Raw genomic sequence first — 12,321 nt, forward strand, 5'->3', positions numbered from 1 at the left:
AGGGGAGTGCGGAGTCTGGAGTGTGATCTCCGGAGAGGGGCGGGCCCTCCACCCAGAGTGGAACCAGACACCGACAATGAATAAATGATGCCCACTCGCAGCCTGCCTGAGACCAGATCGCCACCGCCGAGCGCCGGCTGGCCAGGGGTTTAGTCACCGAGCCAAGGCGGCCCAGCAGGCATCCCTCGGCTCCCCTGACCTGCTGCCGAGCTGCGCGGAGCGCGCGAAGATGGCGGGGCAGCGGCTAGGCGCGGGGCCGCTCTGGGCGCTGGGCGGCGCCGCCCTGGGGGTTTGCCTCGCGGGGGTCGCCGGGCAGCTGGTGGAGGTGAGGCGGGGCGGCGCGGAGGGGCTCGGGGTGGCTGTCACCCTCCAGGCAGAGGGTTGGGGGGCGCCTTTCTGACCAGGAGCTGTTTTTTCCCTTCCTCTTGCCCTAGAGGACCTGACTTAATGGGGAGACACAGCTCTATCCCAAGTGCTTCCAGGCTGTGGAGGTGACCCGGCCCCCAATCTTAGTGTCCTTGGTCGGATGGGAGGGCACAGCCTCTGATTTCAGGAACATCATTCTGATGGGGGAGACTCACCCTGACCTTAGGGATTCCCGGTCTGATTGGAGACACAGCCGGCCATCAGCGAGTGTCTGATGGGGGACACTCAGCCCCTATTCTAATCTTTGGTCTAGTGAGGTTGAAGGTGGTGGGTGGGAGGCAGGAGGGTGAGGACACCCTTCCTAGAGCAGCCATGTGTTGAGTTAGACTCCATGCTGCACACTAGGCCCTGGAGGGGAGGGGCAAGCAGGGCAGGGCCCAAGGACTCAGGGTCTTACTTGGTCCTGGTGATAACTGGGAGCTAGCAAATGTTTCTGAGCGGGCAAGAGTCATGAGTCCTGGTTAGGAAGGAGAATAAATCAGAAGAGGGCACACAGTTGGGAGAACCGTAAGGAGCTGCTAAGATCGCCCAGGAAGAGGTGAAGAGGACGGCTGGGGGGTTGGCCAGGAGCCTGGCTGGGGCCAGGGAGGGAAGGGTGGGGGCCATCTGCAGCCTCCTTGGCTAGCCCCTCCGTACCCCCTTCCTGCCAAGCCAGGAAGGGGGGGCAAAGAGGCTGACCAGACCCAAAATTCTGGAGCATTAGGCTGGAGGGAGAAGGCCCAAGAGGCAGGACAAGGGAGGAGTGGGGTCAGAGCCTTGTAGGCAGTGGCAGAGTGGAGAGAGCAGGGAAGCAGAAGTGTAAGAGACAGCCAAGCACCCAGGAGAGCCCTCAAGGGGCAGGTGCTGGGGGACAAGATGGGAGAGCGAGAACAGGGCACTTGTTCCGTGGGGTCTGAGGGGACACAGCCCTGAACTGGTGGGTCTGAGGTACATGGAGACAGAGCCCTGCACCCCCTGTTCCTGCTGCTGACCAGGGGGTGTGATCAGAAGGCTGGGCTGGAGTCAGATGTCAGCTCTAGTGTCCCTGTAAGGGGAGCCAGGCTGGCTTGAGCCCCATGGAGTGTACTTGGTCCCCTCACCAGCTGCCCTGAGGCCTCAGGCGCAGAAACTGAGCTGGTCTGGGTGTAGGAGAAGCCTGAGCGTGGGGGTCAACTCACTTCTGAGCCAAGGATTCTTCCCTCAGCCCCCAGGAAGACATCTTCTCCCAGCCCATCAAGGGAAACTGCATTTCAAGTCCATCTGCCTGCCATCTGCCTGCCATCTGCCTACAGCCTGAACGAGGGCCTGGCTGAGTCCAGGCGATCCAGGGAAGCACCAGAAAGATGAGCAGGGCTGGGGTCCATGGCACCACCCACCCCACCCACAGGCATCACCCTCCATCAGCCTGTGAGGTTCTGATGGCGGCCAGGCCTCCAAGCTTGAGTTCAGACCCTTAGCAGTGCCCACAAGGAGATGCCCAACTGTTACCTGTTTCCCTCTACCCAAGACCCCTATCAGGGTGTCTTGAACAAAGCTGGAACAAGAATGTGTAAGAAGTGAGCTCTTGGCTGCCCAGGCTCTGAATCTGAGATCTTTACTGTGGCCCTCAGAATCTTCCAGTTATACAACCCAATTGGGCCAACACACTGAGCCTTAGTTTCAGGGAACCCTGCCACTGCCCAGACCTTGGCCCTGACTCTACAGATGGGTGCCCAACCACATGCATGTGTATCCAACCGCACGTGCCCTATACCCACAGTGCCCAGCCCTAACCCCATATGTGTGCCCCAACCCCCCACACATGGGCCAGACCCCACAGACATGTGTCTGAGCCCACAAATGGGTCCAGGCCCCTGGGATGATGCTGAGAAAGGATATCTTGTCAGTTTTACCACTCAGATTGTGTAGAGAGCTTTCCCAGAGACCGCTGGAACCATCCCACTCAAGTTAACAGATGGAGAAACCGAGACCTAGAGAAAAGAAGTCTCCTACCCCAGTTTGCCTTGGTTAAGAGAAAAGAGCCAGGACTCATGTACCACTCTTGGGCACACAGATCCTCTGGGTTACCTGGGACAGGTTGCTGATCCTCTCCACGTGTCCCCAATACATGCTGAAGGGTGGTGCCCATTAGATGAAGTACCTGGCTTTTGGTAGGCGCCCCGTCCATGCTTATGGACCAGACCAAAGACTGGACAGATGGTTGAGCTGCGGGTTGCTTTTCCTTCCCGGAGAGCTGGAAGAGACTCCTCATGTCTGTCCTTATTTGGTTAATCAGGGGACAAGGCACTGCACAGCCGCCCCAGGATCCCCTCTCCCTCCAAGTACTAACCCCCATCCACACCCCTCAGCCAAACTTGGTGACAGAGATGGGGTCATATCCCTCTCAGCCCCACAGGTCATGGATAGGTCTTGCTCCCACCCACCAGAGCAGGGCCATGTCCCCTCAGACTCCCAAGACAGGGTGGGGTCCTACTGGGAAGGTGGGAAGTGGCGCGCTGTGCTCTGCTCACGATTGCTCCAGCCGTGCTTACAGCTTTTGGCCGCCAGGTGTCGCTACTGCATTTCAGACAAATTATCTAGACCCGTTTTGTGAGGATTCTGGCCTAGCCTTCTGGTCAGAGGCGGTGACTCAGGTAGGACAGGTGACTGCTGAGGCCACCTGGTGGGAGTCCTGGTCAAGTAACAGAGTCACGGAGCCCTGACTCCAGTTCCACACCCCACTCCACACTGGAGGTACATGTGAACAAAGTCCCACAGGACAGGACTCGCCTTGCCTCTGGCCTTGGTCCTGAGACCCCGTCTGCCTGTGTGGAGGAGCCCAGGGCTGGAGCAGGAGGAGAGAAGGGCCCTTGAACCTGACTGGGACAAGCCATCCACCTTTGCCCCTTGGGCTTTGGTTTCCTCAAGCATCAACCCTTGCACTCCAAGTTCCCAACTCCATGGTTCTGGGGCTTTACCCTCTTCCCGTTCTAGATCTGGAACTTCCCAAGGTCCGAGGCATTGTTTATGAATGTCTAAGACACTTGATTCTAGGAGATTCTGAAATGTTTGGACTGAGTGAGTGCTTGCTGAGACCTGGGCCTCTCTCGGCCCCGTCCCAGCCCCTGGCCTCTGCCTGGCTCATTCCACTCTCTCCTGACCCACAGCCCAGCACGGCCCCACCCAAGCCCAAGCCGCCCCCGCTGACCAAGGAGACGGTGGTGTTCTGGGATATGCGCCTGTGGCACGTGGTGGGCATCTTCTCGCTCTTCGTGTTGTCCATCAGTGAGTAGCTGCTCCCCCCATCACCGCCCCCTGCCGCTGCCACAACACAGCGGGAGCCCAGCACCGCCTCATCACCCCTCCACCCCCCCCCCCCCCCCCCCCCCCCCCCCCCCCCCCCGACCTCAGATTAGGGCCCTGCCTCTAGGGAAAATTACAGGAAGTTTTTACGGAGAAGGGAGATTTTAAATTTGGAAATTTTGACGCTTTATTTGAGGCTGATTTTTCTTTATAATAACTACATTCACATGTCACCATGGGACTTATTTGGCAGGACACTAACTGCTGGCTTGTACGAATATATTCCCAATTTTTTTTTTTTTTTTGCGGTACGCGGGCCTCTCACTGTTGTGGCCTCTCCCTTTGCAGAGCACAGGCTCCGGACGCGCAGGCTCCGTGGCCGTGGCCCACAGGCCTAGGCACTCCACGGCATGTGGGCCCCCCACCCCCACCCCCGCTCCACCCCCAGGGGCTCAGAGCAGCAATTCCGGGCAGTGCAGGCAGGCCAGGCGCCCACAGGAGGCCCGCTGTGGTTTCTGGCACCTCCTGATCCACACAAAGTCCCTGTGGAGGGCTGACAGGCCGGTGGTGACTTGAAGTATTCTGCCCGACCGGCGATGCAGCCACATGGCAATTATGGTAATTACAGGGGACTCCACTGAACCAGGACGAAGACGTGTCATTTTTCCCTATCGTTGGCCTCCTCATGCTTTTTCTGCAGTTTGGCCAGCTTAAAACACCCACACCCAGGGGCCCCAGCAAGGCCACCCTTGGCTGCAGCTCAGCCCAAAGGCTCCCCAGACACCCAGCAAATGTGGCTCCCAGGCTGCAAACCCTGCATTGTCAAATACCATTTCCCTGGAATGACTCACACCCACCTCAGTCAAAAACAGGAGACCCCTTCCTCTCTCGGACATGGGAGTTGTTTGATGCGAAGTCGCAACAGAAGCCGGTTTGGCATGCTCCCTTCAGTTGTCCTTCCAGAGTTGGGGTCTGGAGTTGGGGAAAAGGGGGCCGAGAAACGCCGACTGGATGGCAGAGGCCGCCTGGGTACAAAGCAGAGTCTGACAGAGGTTCCTACAGGCCAAAGGGAGGAGTGGGGCACAGGCAGTAAAAAGAAGGAAAACACACTCCCCCAGCAAAGGGTTCATGGAGCAGGGGTCCTCCAAGCTGTAGATCGGTAGGATGGATGAGTGGTTTTGTGTTAGGCAGCTGGAAAGGCATTACAGGCAGAGGTACAGTGTGGGCAGAGGTGCAAGGAAATGGCCTCCACATAGGTCTCAGATAACCCCCATAAGATGTTTACTGAGTGCACCCAGGTCAGGGGCTAAAGGAGCATTTAAGTTCTAGCTGGAGCTATCCTGGGGGCAGGGCTGATCACAAGGGCCCATCCAGATGCGGGGGCTCCAGGGGAGACAAGGACCTCTAATTTGCACGTGCTTCTCCTGGCACCAGAAGTGCCCTTCCACGCCCCCATGTCTTCCCGGCTGGAGTGGGAGCAAGAGCCTGCATTTTGCTCCTAGCCAATGATCAGCCAGGCTTCTGAGTGGAGGCACCACAGAAAAACAGCTGTGGCTGCAGCCCCAGCTCACATGCCCAGAGAGGGGAATAACCCCCAGTACCAAGAGGCAGGGTTGGGGGAGGTATCTGCCCTGCAGGGGCCACAGGAGCAATGCAAGGATGAGGGCACCATGGGGCCTCAAGACACACAATGGTTTCTGCAGGGCTCTGCTTGGCCCTAGATGGTAGAAGTACCTGGGGCCACATAGGAAAGTTGCAGTGTCAGGCCCAAAAAGGCACTTGGGCCGCAACCACAGACAGACTTCCACTCCTAAACCCATTTCCTAGAGAAAGGTAAGGGGTAGTCCCAAAGGCCTCTGAGCAACAGGTTAGCATTTGTTACCCTCTATGCAGGGCTCTAGGGAGTAGGGAACGCCATCTCCTGGGGAGGAAACATCTTTCCCGCTTCCCTGTCTGCTTGGGCCTAGGTGGTACAGCTGTTTGTGGAGCAGCACCCCCAGAACCTTGTGGAGAGAGCTGGAGTTTGATGGGGTACCTCTTCGGGGTCCCCTCCAGCCTGGGGACTCCCATCCCAAGCCCCTGCCTGGGCCTGCAACTAGATCCAAGGAACTCTGTTTCTCTCCTCTTTGAAGAGAAGCAAACAGGCCAGGCTGGGTGGGGCAGGCCTGGAGTGAGGGGCGGTGCTTGAGCCCTGCTCTGACTGCCAATAGCTGTGGCTGAGCTCCCTTTAAAGCCCAGGCCCCCAGCCTTTGCAGAGAGCATGGGCATGGTCCTGTGGAGGCACCTGGTGGGGTAGCTGGAAGAGGTGGTCCAAGCCAGTAGGGTGGAGGTCCAACCTTGGACCTCTGGCATACAGGGGTCTGGAGAGGACCGGAACCCAGGTTTTTGGGTAAGAAAGGCAGACCTACTGCTGGGACCCTTGCACAACTAACCCCCCACCATGTGTTCCTGGATGCTGTTGACACCCCATCCATTTATTCAAGAGTCCAGTCCTGTCCTCAGCCACAAAGGCTTTGAAACCATCTCATTCATTTGTTTTCTTTCATTCTGTGAGTCTGGGGGAGACTCAGTGGGACCACAACATTGGCTGAAGGGGTTGCACAAGACGACCCCAAGGGGTGCTCCAGCCCAGGCCACATGGGTCTGATCTATCTTCCCCAAAATAGGCCTGACTTGTTCTGCCTGGCCCTCCTGCCCCTAGGAGTCTGTCAGGAAGTTATGTCTGGTCATCTGATTTATAATAGGAAGCAGCTCCATCCCCTCCCCTGAGGCTGGGGCCAAGGTGGTCAGACTGTAGGGGCCTTAGAAAAATAAACTCAGTCCAGCTGGGTCCTGGCAGCCCTGCCCTGCCCATCCCTAGACAGGCCAGCTCCATGCCCTGGCCAGCTTGCGTGGGCACAGCTGCCCTGAGCCAGAAAACCACTCCTGGAATAACTCCGTCTGAGGTGAACGCGCTGGGGCAAGGTCTGTGCCCTCTTTCACGCTCTCACAGCCAGGAGCAGCCCTGGCTTGTCCTCAGGGAGGTTGAGGAGGGTGCAGCCATGTCCTCCAGGGTCTGAGGTGCTCTCAGGAGCCTGGGGAGGAAAAACTAGGATGCACAGGAGCCCAGAGGCCTGGGTTAGAAGCACAGGACACCCTCCAGGAGGCTGTAGCTTGAGTCGTGGTCCAGCCCACTGCCTGCCCTCCAGGACCTCTCAGTCCAGTCAGAAAGACCCACCAGAACCAAGACTGGTAACACAATATACGGGGCCAGTGCAAAATGAAATTGTGAGCCCCTCTGTTCAAAAATCATTAAGAATTTCAAGGAAGTGACAGCAGAATAACAAACCAAGCACAAGGCCCTCCTGAAAGTGGGCCTACTATATGAAGCCAGCCCGGCTCAGGAAAGGTATTTTGAAAATCCCAGAGCCCACAGGGGTTTTGTCAAAATGTGGAGCCTCCTGAGAGGGCCTCCTGGGTGGGACACACATAGGTAGATGGAGACAGGCCTGAAATTTGGGCACCATTCCTGGGGTGTCTGAGCTCTGGCCCTTGCCAAGCCTGCTCTGTCCTCCCCGTAGTTATCACTCTTTGCTGTGTCTTCAACTGCCGCGTGCCACGGACCCGGAAGGAGATTGAAGCCCGGTACCTACAGCGAAAGGCAGCCAAGATGTACACGGACAAACTAGAGACTGTGCCTCCCCTCAACGAGCTCACGGAAATCCCTGGAGGTGAGCAGTCCTGGCCCCCAGCCCCGCCACCCTCCGACTCTGCCACACTGGCCAGTTCCTCGGTCCTGCCACCCAGAGTTGCCCTATTCCTCCCCTCCACCTGGTTCAGGGAGGGGACCCAGCCCTGTTTTTGGAGACCAGAGCAAAGAAATGGGTCCGAGTGAGGCAGGGAAAACAAGGAGCTGTTCTGCAGGTAGGAGAGCTTTGGAAGGAAGAAGGAATGAAGGGCTGGACTGGGAGGCTCTGGTGCAGGCCCTGGGACGCTGCCTCACTCCTGTTGCCCCCTTCCCTCTGCTCCGCAGATGACAAGAAGAGGAAGAAGGACAGTGTGGATACAGTGGCCGTCAAGGTGGAGGAGGATGAGAAGAATGAGGCCAAGAAGAGAGAAGACAAATGAAGAGAGCTTCCTGGAGGCGGAGGCTGGGGCTAGCTGGCCCTGGGGCTCATAGTCCTGGCCAGAGTCCAGACATCTTAAACTCCAAGCTCATACATGGAGCATAGAGGTTGCAGAACACCCTCTCCCTGCTCAGAGGGGGTTGCTGAGGCCCAGGCCCCTGTCCTAGAGCCTACTGGGGCAAGGATATGCCTGTACTAGGTGTGCTGCCTCCCAGCCTGGACTCCACTCCTGTCACCCCCTCCACGTGGCCACTCAGCAGAGGTGGTCTTGGGCCACTGTCCCTCTGTAGATCCAAAGTGGCCTCTACCCACCCATACATGCCTCTGTCCCCTCTTCTGCCAGGCACAGCAGCAGCTAAAGGGGTAATGGGATGTGGGTTTCCTTTTGGAAGGGGAGGGTTGACCCGGATGGGCTAGATGTGAGGTCACACCAGGCTGGCCATGAGGAGGGAGAGGGTCACTGGGGGAAGCAGGGGCAGCAGAAGGTTCTCGGACTCAGCTGGATAGCAGCTCTGGTGGTGAGGGGGCTGCCCCAAGCCTGGCAGGGGTTCTGGCCCAGGGCAGTGAGCAGAGGGAGACCAGAAGCAGGACCCCCAGCATAGCAGATACCGAGCTCTAAGCAATGGGTACACTTGTCTTACACGCTGTGATGCAGCTGAGGCTGCTGGAGGGCCTAGCACGAGGCCCATGGGCTCAGGGCTAGGGGCTGCAGGGGTGCAGAAGGTTGAGGCCAGTGGGCCAGAGAGAGAAGGGCCCCATCTTGGGAATCCAGGGAAAATTTGAGAAGCCAAGGGGGACTCTGGGTTTTTCTGCTGGCCCTTTCTAGGCTCAGCTGTGGTAGCAGGTGTCAGCGCCCCAGGAGATCACCGCAGGGGGCTGTTAGGGATTGAGGCAGGAACCAGCCTTCCCCGTGCTGAATATAACAGCACAGAGCTTCCTCTTCCATTCTTAACAACGGTGCCTAAAAGAAGCACTGCTAGCCAGAAGGTGAAGGCTCAAACTTGACCTGGGGACTGAATCCTTGGGGAGGGGAGATGCAGAGAGGGGTTTCTAGATGGCAGCGAACATCAACTGAGGTACTCAGACCTGGGCCTGGAGACTAAGGAGACACCGGAGATTTCCGAGCCAGGGGGAGCTGCTGGCAAAGCTCACGCTGCCTCTGCAGCCTGCAGAGATTTGTAAATAAAGCTGAGTGCCTTCTCATATCCGAGTGACCTGAGATGACCCCTCAGGATGCCCCATCCCTGGAGCATTTACGTGGAGGGTGATGCAGTGATCAATGATAGGTGGTGTAGGCCAGGCTGACGTTCCCTCTCCTGACTTTTCTCCCAGCCTGAATTCAGATGAGCTGGAGGGAGAGGTGGTGGCCAAGAGGCAGAGGGTCAGCTGCAGCCAGTGGGGCCTAGCCCTGAGGCAGGGCAGCAGGACCAGGGAGGAAGCCGCCTGCTCTCCACTTGCCTCTGCTCCACACCCTGGGTTTCAATAAGTGGGTGCTTGGGACACAGAGGAGTCAAACCTGGATTCTGACCTGGACCTGGACCATTATTACACAAGAAGAGGGAACCAGGCTGGCATGGGGGAAGGAGCATGGGGTCTTACAGCCATGAGGGAGCAGAGAGATTACAGAAGGCCCTGCTGTGGAAGCTGAGTGCTCACTGCGCCACCAAGTGGGAACCCTGACTGCCCTTGGGCTCCAGCCTATGGGCTTCTCATACATATGGCTGTGGCAAAGATCATTCTACTCATACAAGCCAGAGCCCTCCTGTTGGCTGGGCAGCAGAAGCCCAGAGGAGCAGGGGCCACTATAAGTCAGAGAAGCAGCTGGTAATGCCTGGGGTAAGTCCAGGCCCGGGGTACATCTGCCCTGCCAGATGCCTCCCTGACCTCTGACCTGGGCCTCCACTAGCCCTTTATGGACAGGCATGTCTGATGATGGTGGGGATAATATCTGATCCCAGGGGGCATCTGCCCCAGTCTCCAGACAGGGGACAGGGCTGGAAGGTCAAAGTCCACTACAGTGCTTCAGGGCAAAAACAGGGTATGTTCTAGCCACCGGCCAGAAGGTGGGCCAAAGTCAAGGAGAACACACTTACCTCCCTGGCCCAGACAGAGCTGCACCTTTATGCCCAGCCTCACATTGTGTCCTGGCAGCTCCAGCTTCAGCCTGACCCTCCATCATCTGACCCTAGTATCCAGGCCCTCCATCATCGGACCCCAATATCATCCCTACACACTCCCTCCACCTTCTGTGGGAGCCACCCTGAACCTTTGGATGGAGGCGGATCCTGGGGCTCTGTACTTTTCAGTATAAACTGCCCGGAGTCACCCATCCCACCCCTGTCTGGTTCTCTCATCTCCCACTGGAGCAGGCCCAGGAAGGAGGAAGCATGGGGAAGAGAAACATTTAATTGAACACCTAGTCTCTGCCCTGCCTTGCGGGGCTGTGAGAGCTGCACCCGTAGCATTCTAGGCACAGAGGGTGAGGAGGGGCCCGGGCAAGGGAGGGTGCACCCAGAGACAACGGCACGAGTGTCAGAGGACAGCGAGGAGGTTGAGGGGCAGCAGGAGTGCCAGGAGCAGGGCCCTGGATGGGGCTGGCAGAGTCTGCCCATTGAGGCGTTCCCACTGCTGGCAGGAGGAGATGTGTAGGTAGATGGGCAGGGCCTTGCTCTTCTTGCAGCCTGGGCCCCAGATCACCATTCCCACCAGGTACCATATGCTCTCCACAAGACAGGCCAAGGGCTCACCACTTATCTCTTGTGGGGAGGGGTGGGGGAAACAAAAAAAGGAGGCCAGATGTGGTCCAAGGGAGACTTAATCCAGCTCAGGAAGAAGCAGGGTGCCCTCACATCAGACCTTCCCTGCAGCCCCCGAGTGTCACATACCTGAGGGGTGCCCTTGAGGTCCTGACCCAGGAGACCTTCCTCAAAGGGCTCCACCTCCCATCTCTCTCTTGCCAGTTCTCCATCCCCCATCTCTTTAACACCCACCCTCCATCTTCCCACTACCTCCCATTCTCCCTCATCTCCAACCTCCATCCATCCCCTCTCCCCATCTCCCTCACCCCAGCCTTCATCACTTTCCTCCCAATCTCCGTTCCTCATCAAATCTCCGTTCCTCATCAAATCTCCCCTCCCACATCTTCCTATCTTCCCCCTCAGTCAGCCCTGCTCATCCCCATCCCCTTCCCCACCTCCCCGCCTGTGCCCCCAGCCCCATTCCTGGCCAGGTGCCCTTGGAGGCAAGTGAGCAAGGGGGAGAGGTGCTCACATAGCAAAACTGCTCCTGTTGACGTCCTTTGCAGAAATCATCTGGGAGCTGATGATCTGAATCAGAGGGGATTTTGGAGAACCTGTGGTAGAGGCTTTCACACTCCGTGCTGTTCAGGATAGTGACTTCCTTCTCCTGGATGGTCCTGAACTGGGGCCACACACCTGTGGGACAGGGGCCCCATTCAGGCTTGGCGGTTTCGCTCCTGCCCACGGCTGCCCGCTTTGTGTCCATCCTCCCTTTGTTCTTCGCCACTCCTCCAGTCTCTTCTCCTTGCCTCACAGCAGCTCTGGAGATCTCTCCAGGCATAGGCCACCCACCACTCCAGCTGATGCTTCCCAAGGGCCCCTTGACATAGAGACCTTGGGAGCAGGCTACCCATGATCTGGCCTTGTTGGACCTGGTCTCACATCCTGCAGAGTACTATCCATTGAGTCCATTCTGATCTCAGCATCTTGGCTCTTGTGTTCCTTCTATCCCCAAAGCCTACCAGGCCCATCTAAGGTCCAAATCCTGCCTTTTCTTCAAGCTTTCCCCAAAGGCCTCTTCCTTCCCTAAGCTTCCCTAGACTCCCCTCCGTGGGTCTCAGGCACTCTTTACTCCCCTCCCCGCTCTCTCAGTTGTATCCCTGTCCCTAGTCTGAGCTCCTAGGGGAGAGATGACTTCCAACCATTCCCAGCCATTCCTCAGATAGGCCATGGAAGGCATGACAAAAAGCCACCCCACCCTAGGCTGGAGACCCTGTGGGTGCTTTCAGGCAAGCTGGCTCTATGAGGCCACAGGGAAGGGCGCCTCTCTTGTGGGAAAAGAATAGGGGTTCCCTGAAGGAAATGAACATTCCTGGGGCTCATAAGGAAATGGTCCCTTGGACGGCCCTGGGACAACACTCCTGCCCTTTGGGCTCCTAAATTGGGATGATGAGGGATTGAGGGCCACTCCTGGGGGAGGGAGCCATGAGTGGACCCTCAGTGACTCCCACCTTCTGGGTGCTGACTGCCCTTAGCCAGCCACATGGGATCTTCTGGGGAGCCTTTTACAGACACAGAACCCTGCTCCTCTCACCTTGGCTGTTCTGCTTCAAGACATAGATGCCCTGGGATTGTGTGCAGACAGCAAGATACTACTCGGTGCCCCCTCTACCTTCAAGGAAGTCCTATTTACAACCCCGGCCTGGGCCTGAGGGTTCAAGGGCAATCTGGGTCCCCTAAGACCTAAATGGCCATGATACATTCACTGCTGAGACCCTCAAAGGGAAAGG

At 57.7% G+C, this 12,321-nt stretch overlaps 2 protein-coding genes across 2 annotated transcripts in view; one reads left to right on the forward strand and one right to left on the reverse strand.

The window, feature by feature from the left end:
- Positions 1-229: 229 nt before the first annotated feature.
- On the forward strand, positions 230-7,794 carry TMIE (transmembrane inner ear). The gene is made up of 4 exons (XM_007470255.1): positions 230-325; positions 3,552-3,669; positions 7,248-7,397; positions 7,700-7,794. Exons 1-4 carry the CDS (start codon positions 230-232, stop codon positions 7,792-7,794), a joined length of 459 nt encoding a protein of 152 aa, XP_007470317.1.
- Positions 7,795-10,325: 2,531 nt separating this feature from the next.
- Positions 10,326-12,321, reverse strand: part of PRSS50 (serine protease 50) — a 5,794-nt gene continuing 3,798 nt past the window's right edge. The window contains 3 exon segments of the mRNA XM_007470278.1: positions 10,326-10,547; positions 11,060-11,129; positions 11,131-11,227. Coding sequence (XP_007470340.1) covers positions 10,326-10,547; positions 11,060-11,129; positions 11,131-11,227 — 389 coding nt within the window.

Source organism: Lipotes vexillifer, unplaced genomic scaffold, assembly GCF_000442215.2.
Source record: "Lipotes vexillifer unplaced genomic scaffold, Lipotes_vexillifer_v1.1 scaffold942, whole genome shotgun sequence".
Taxonomy (NCBI): Eukaryota; Metazoa; Chordata; class Mammalia; order Artiodactyla; family Lipotidae; genus Lipotes; species Lipotes vexillifer.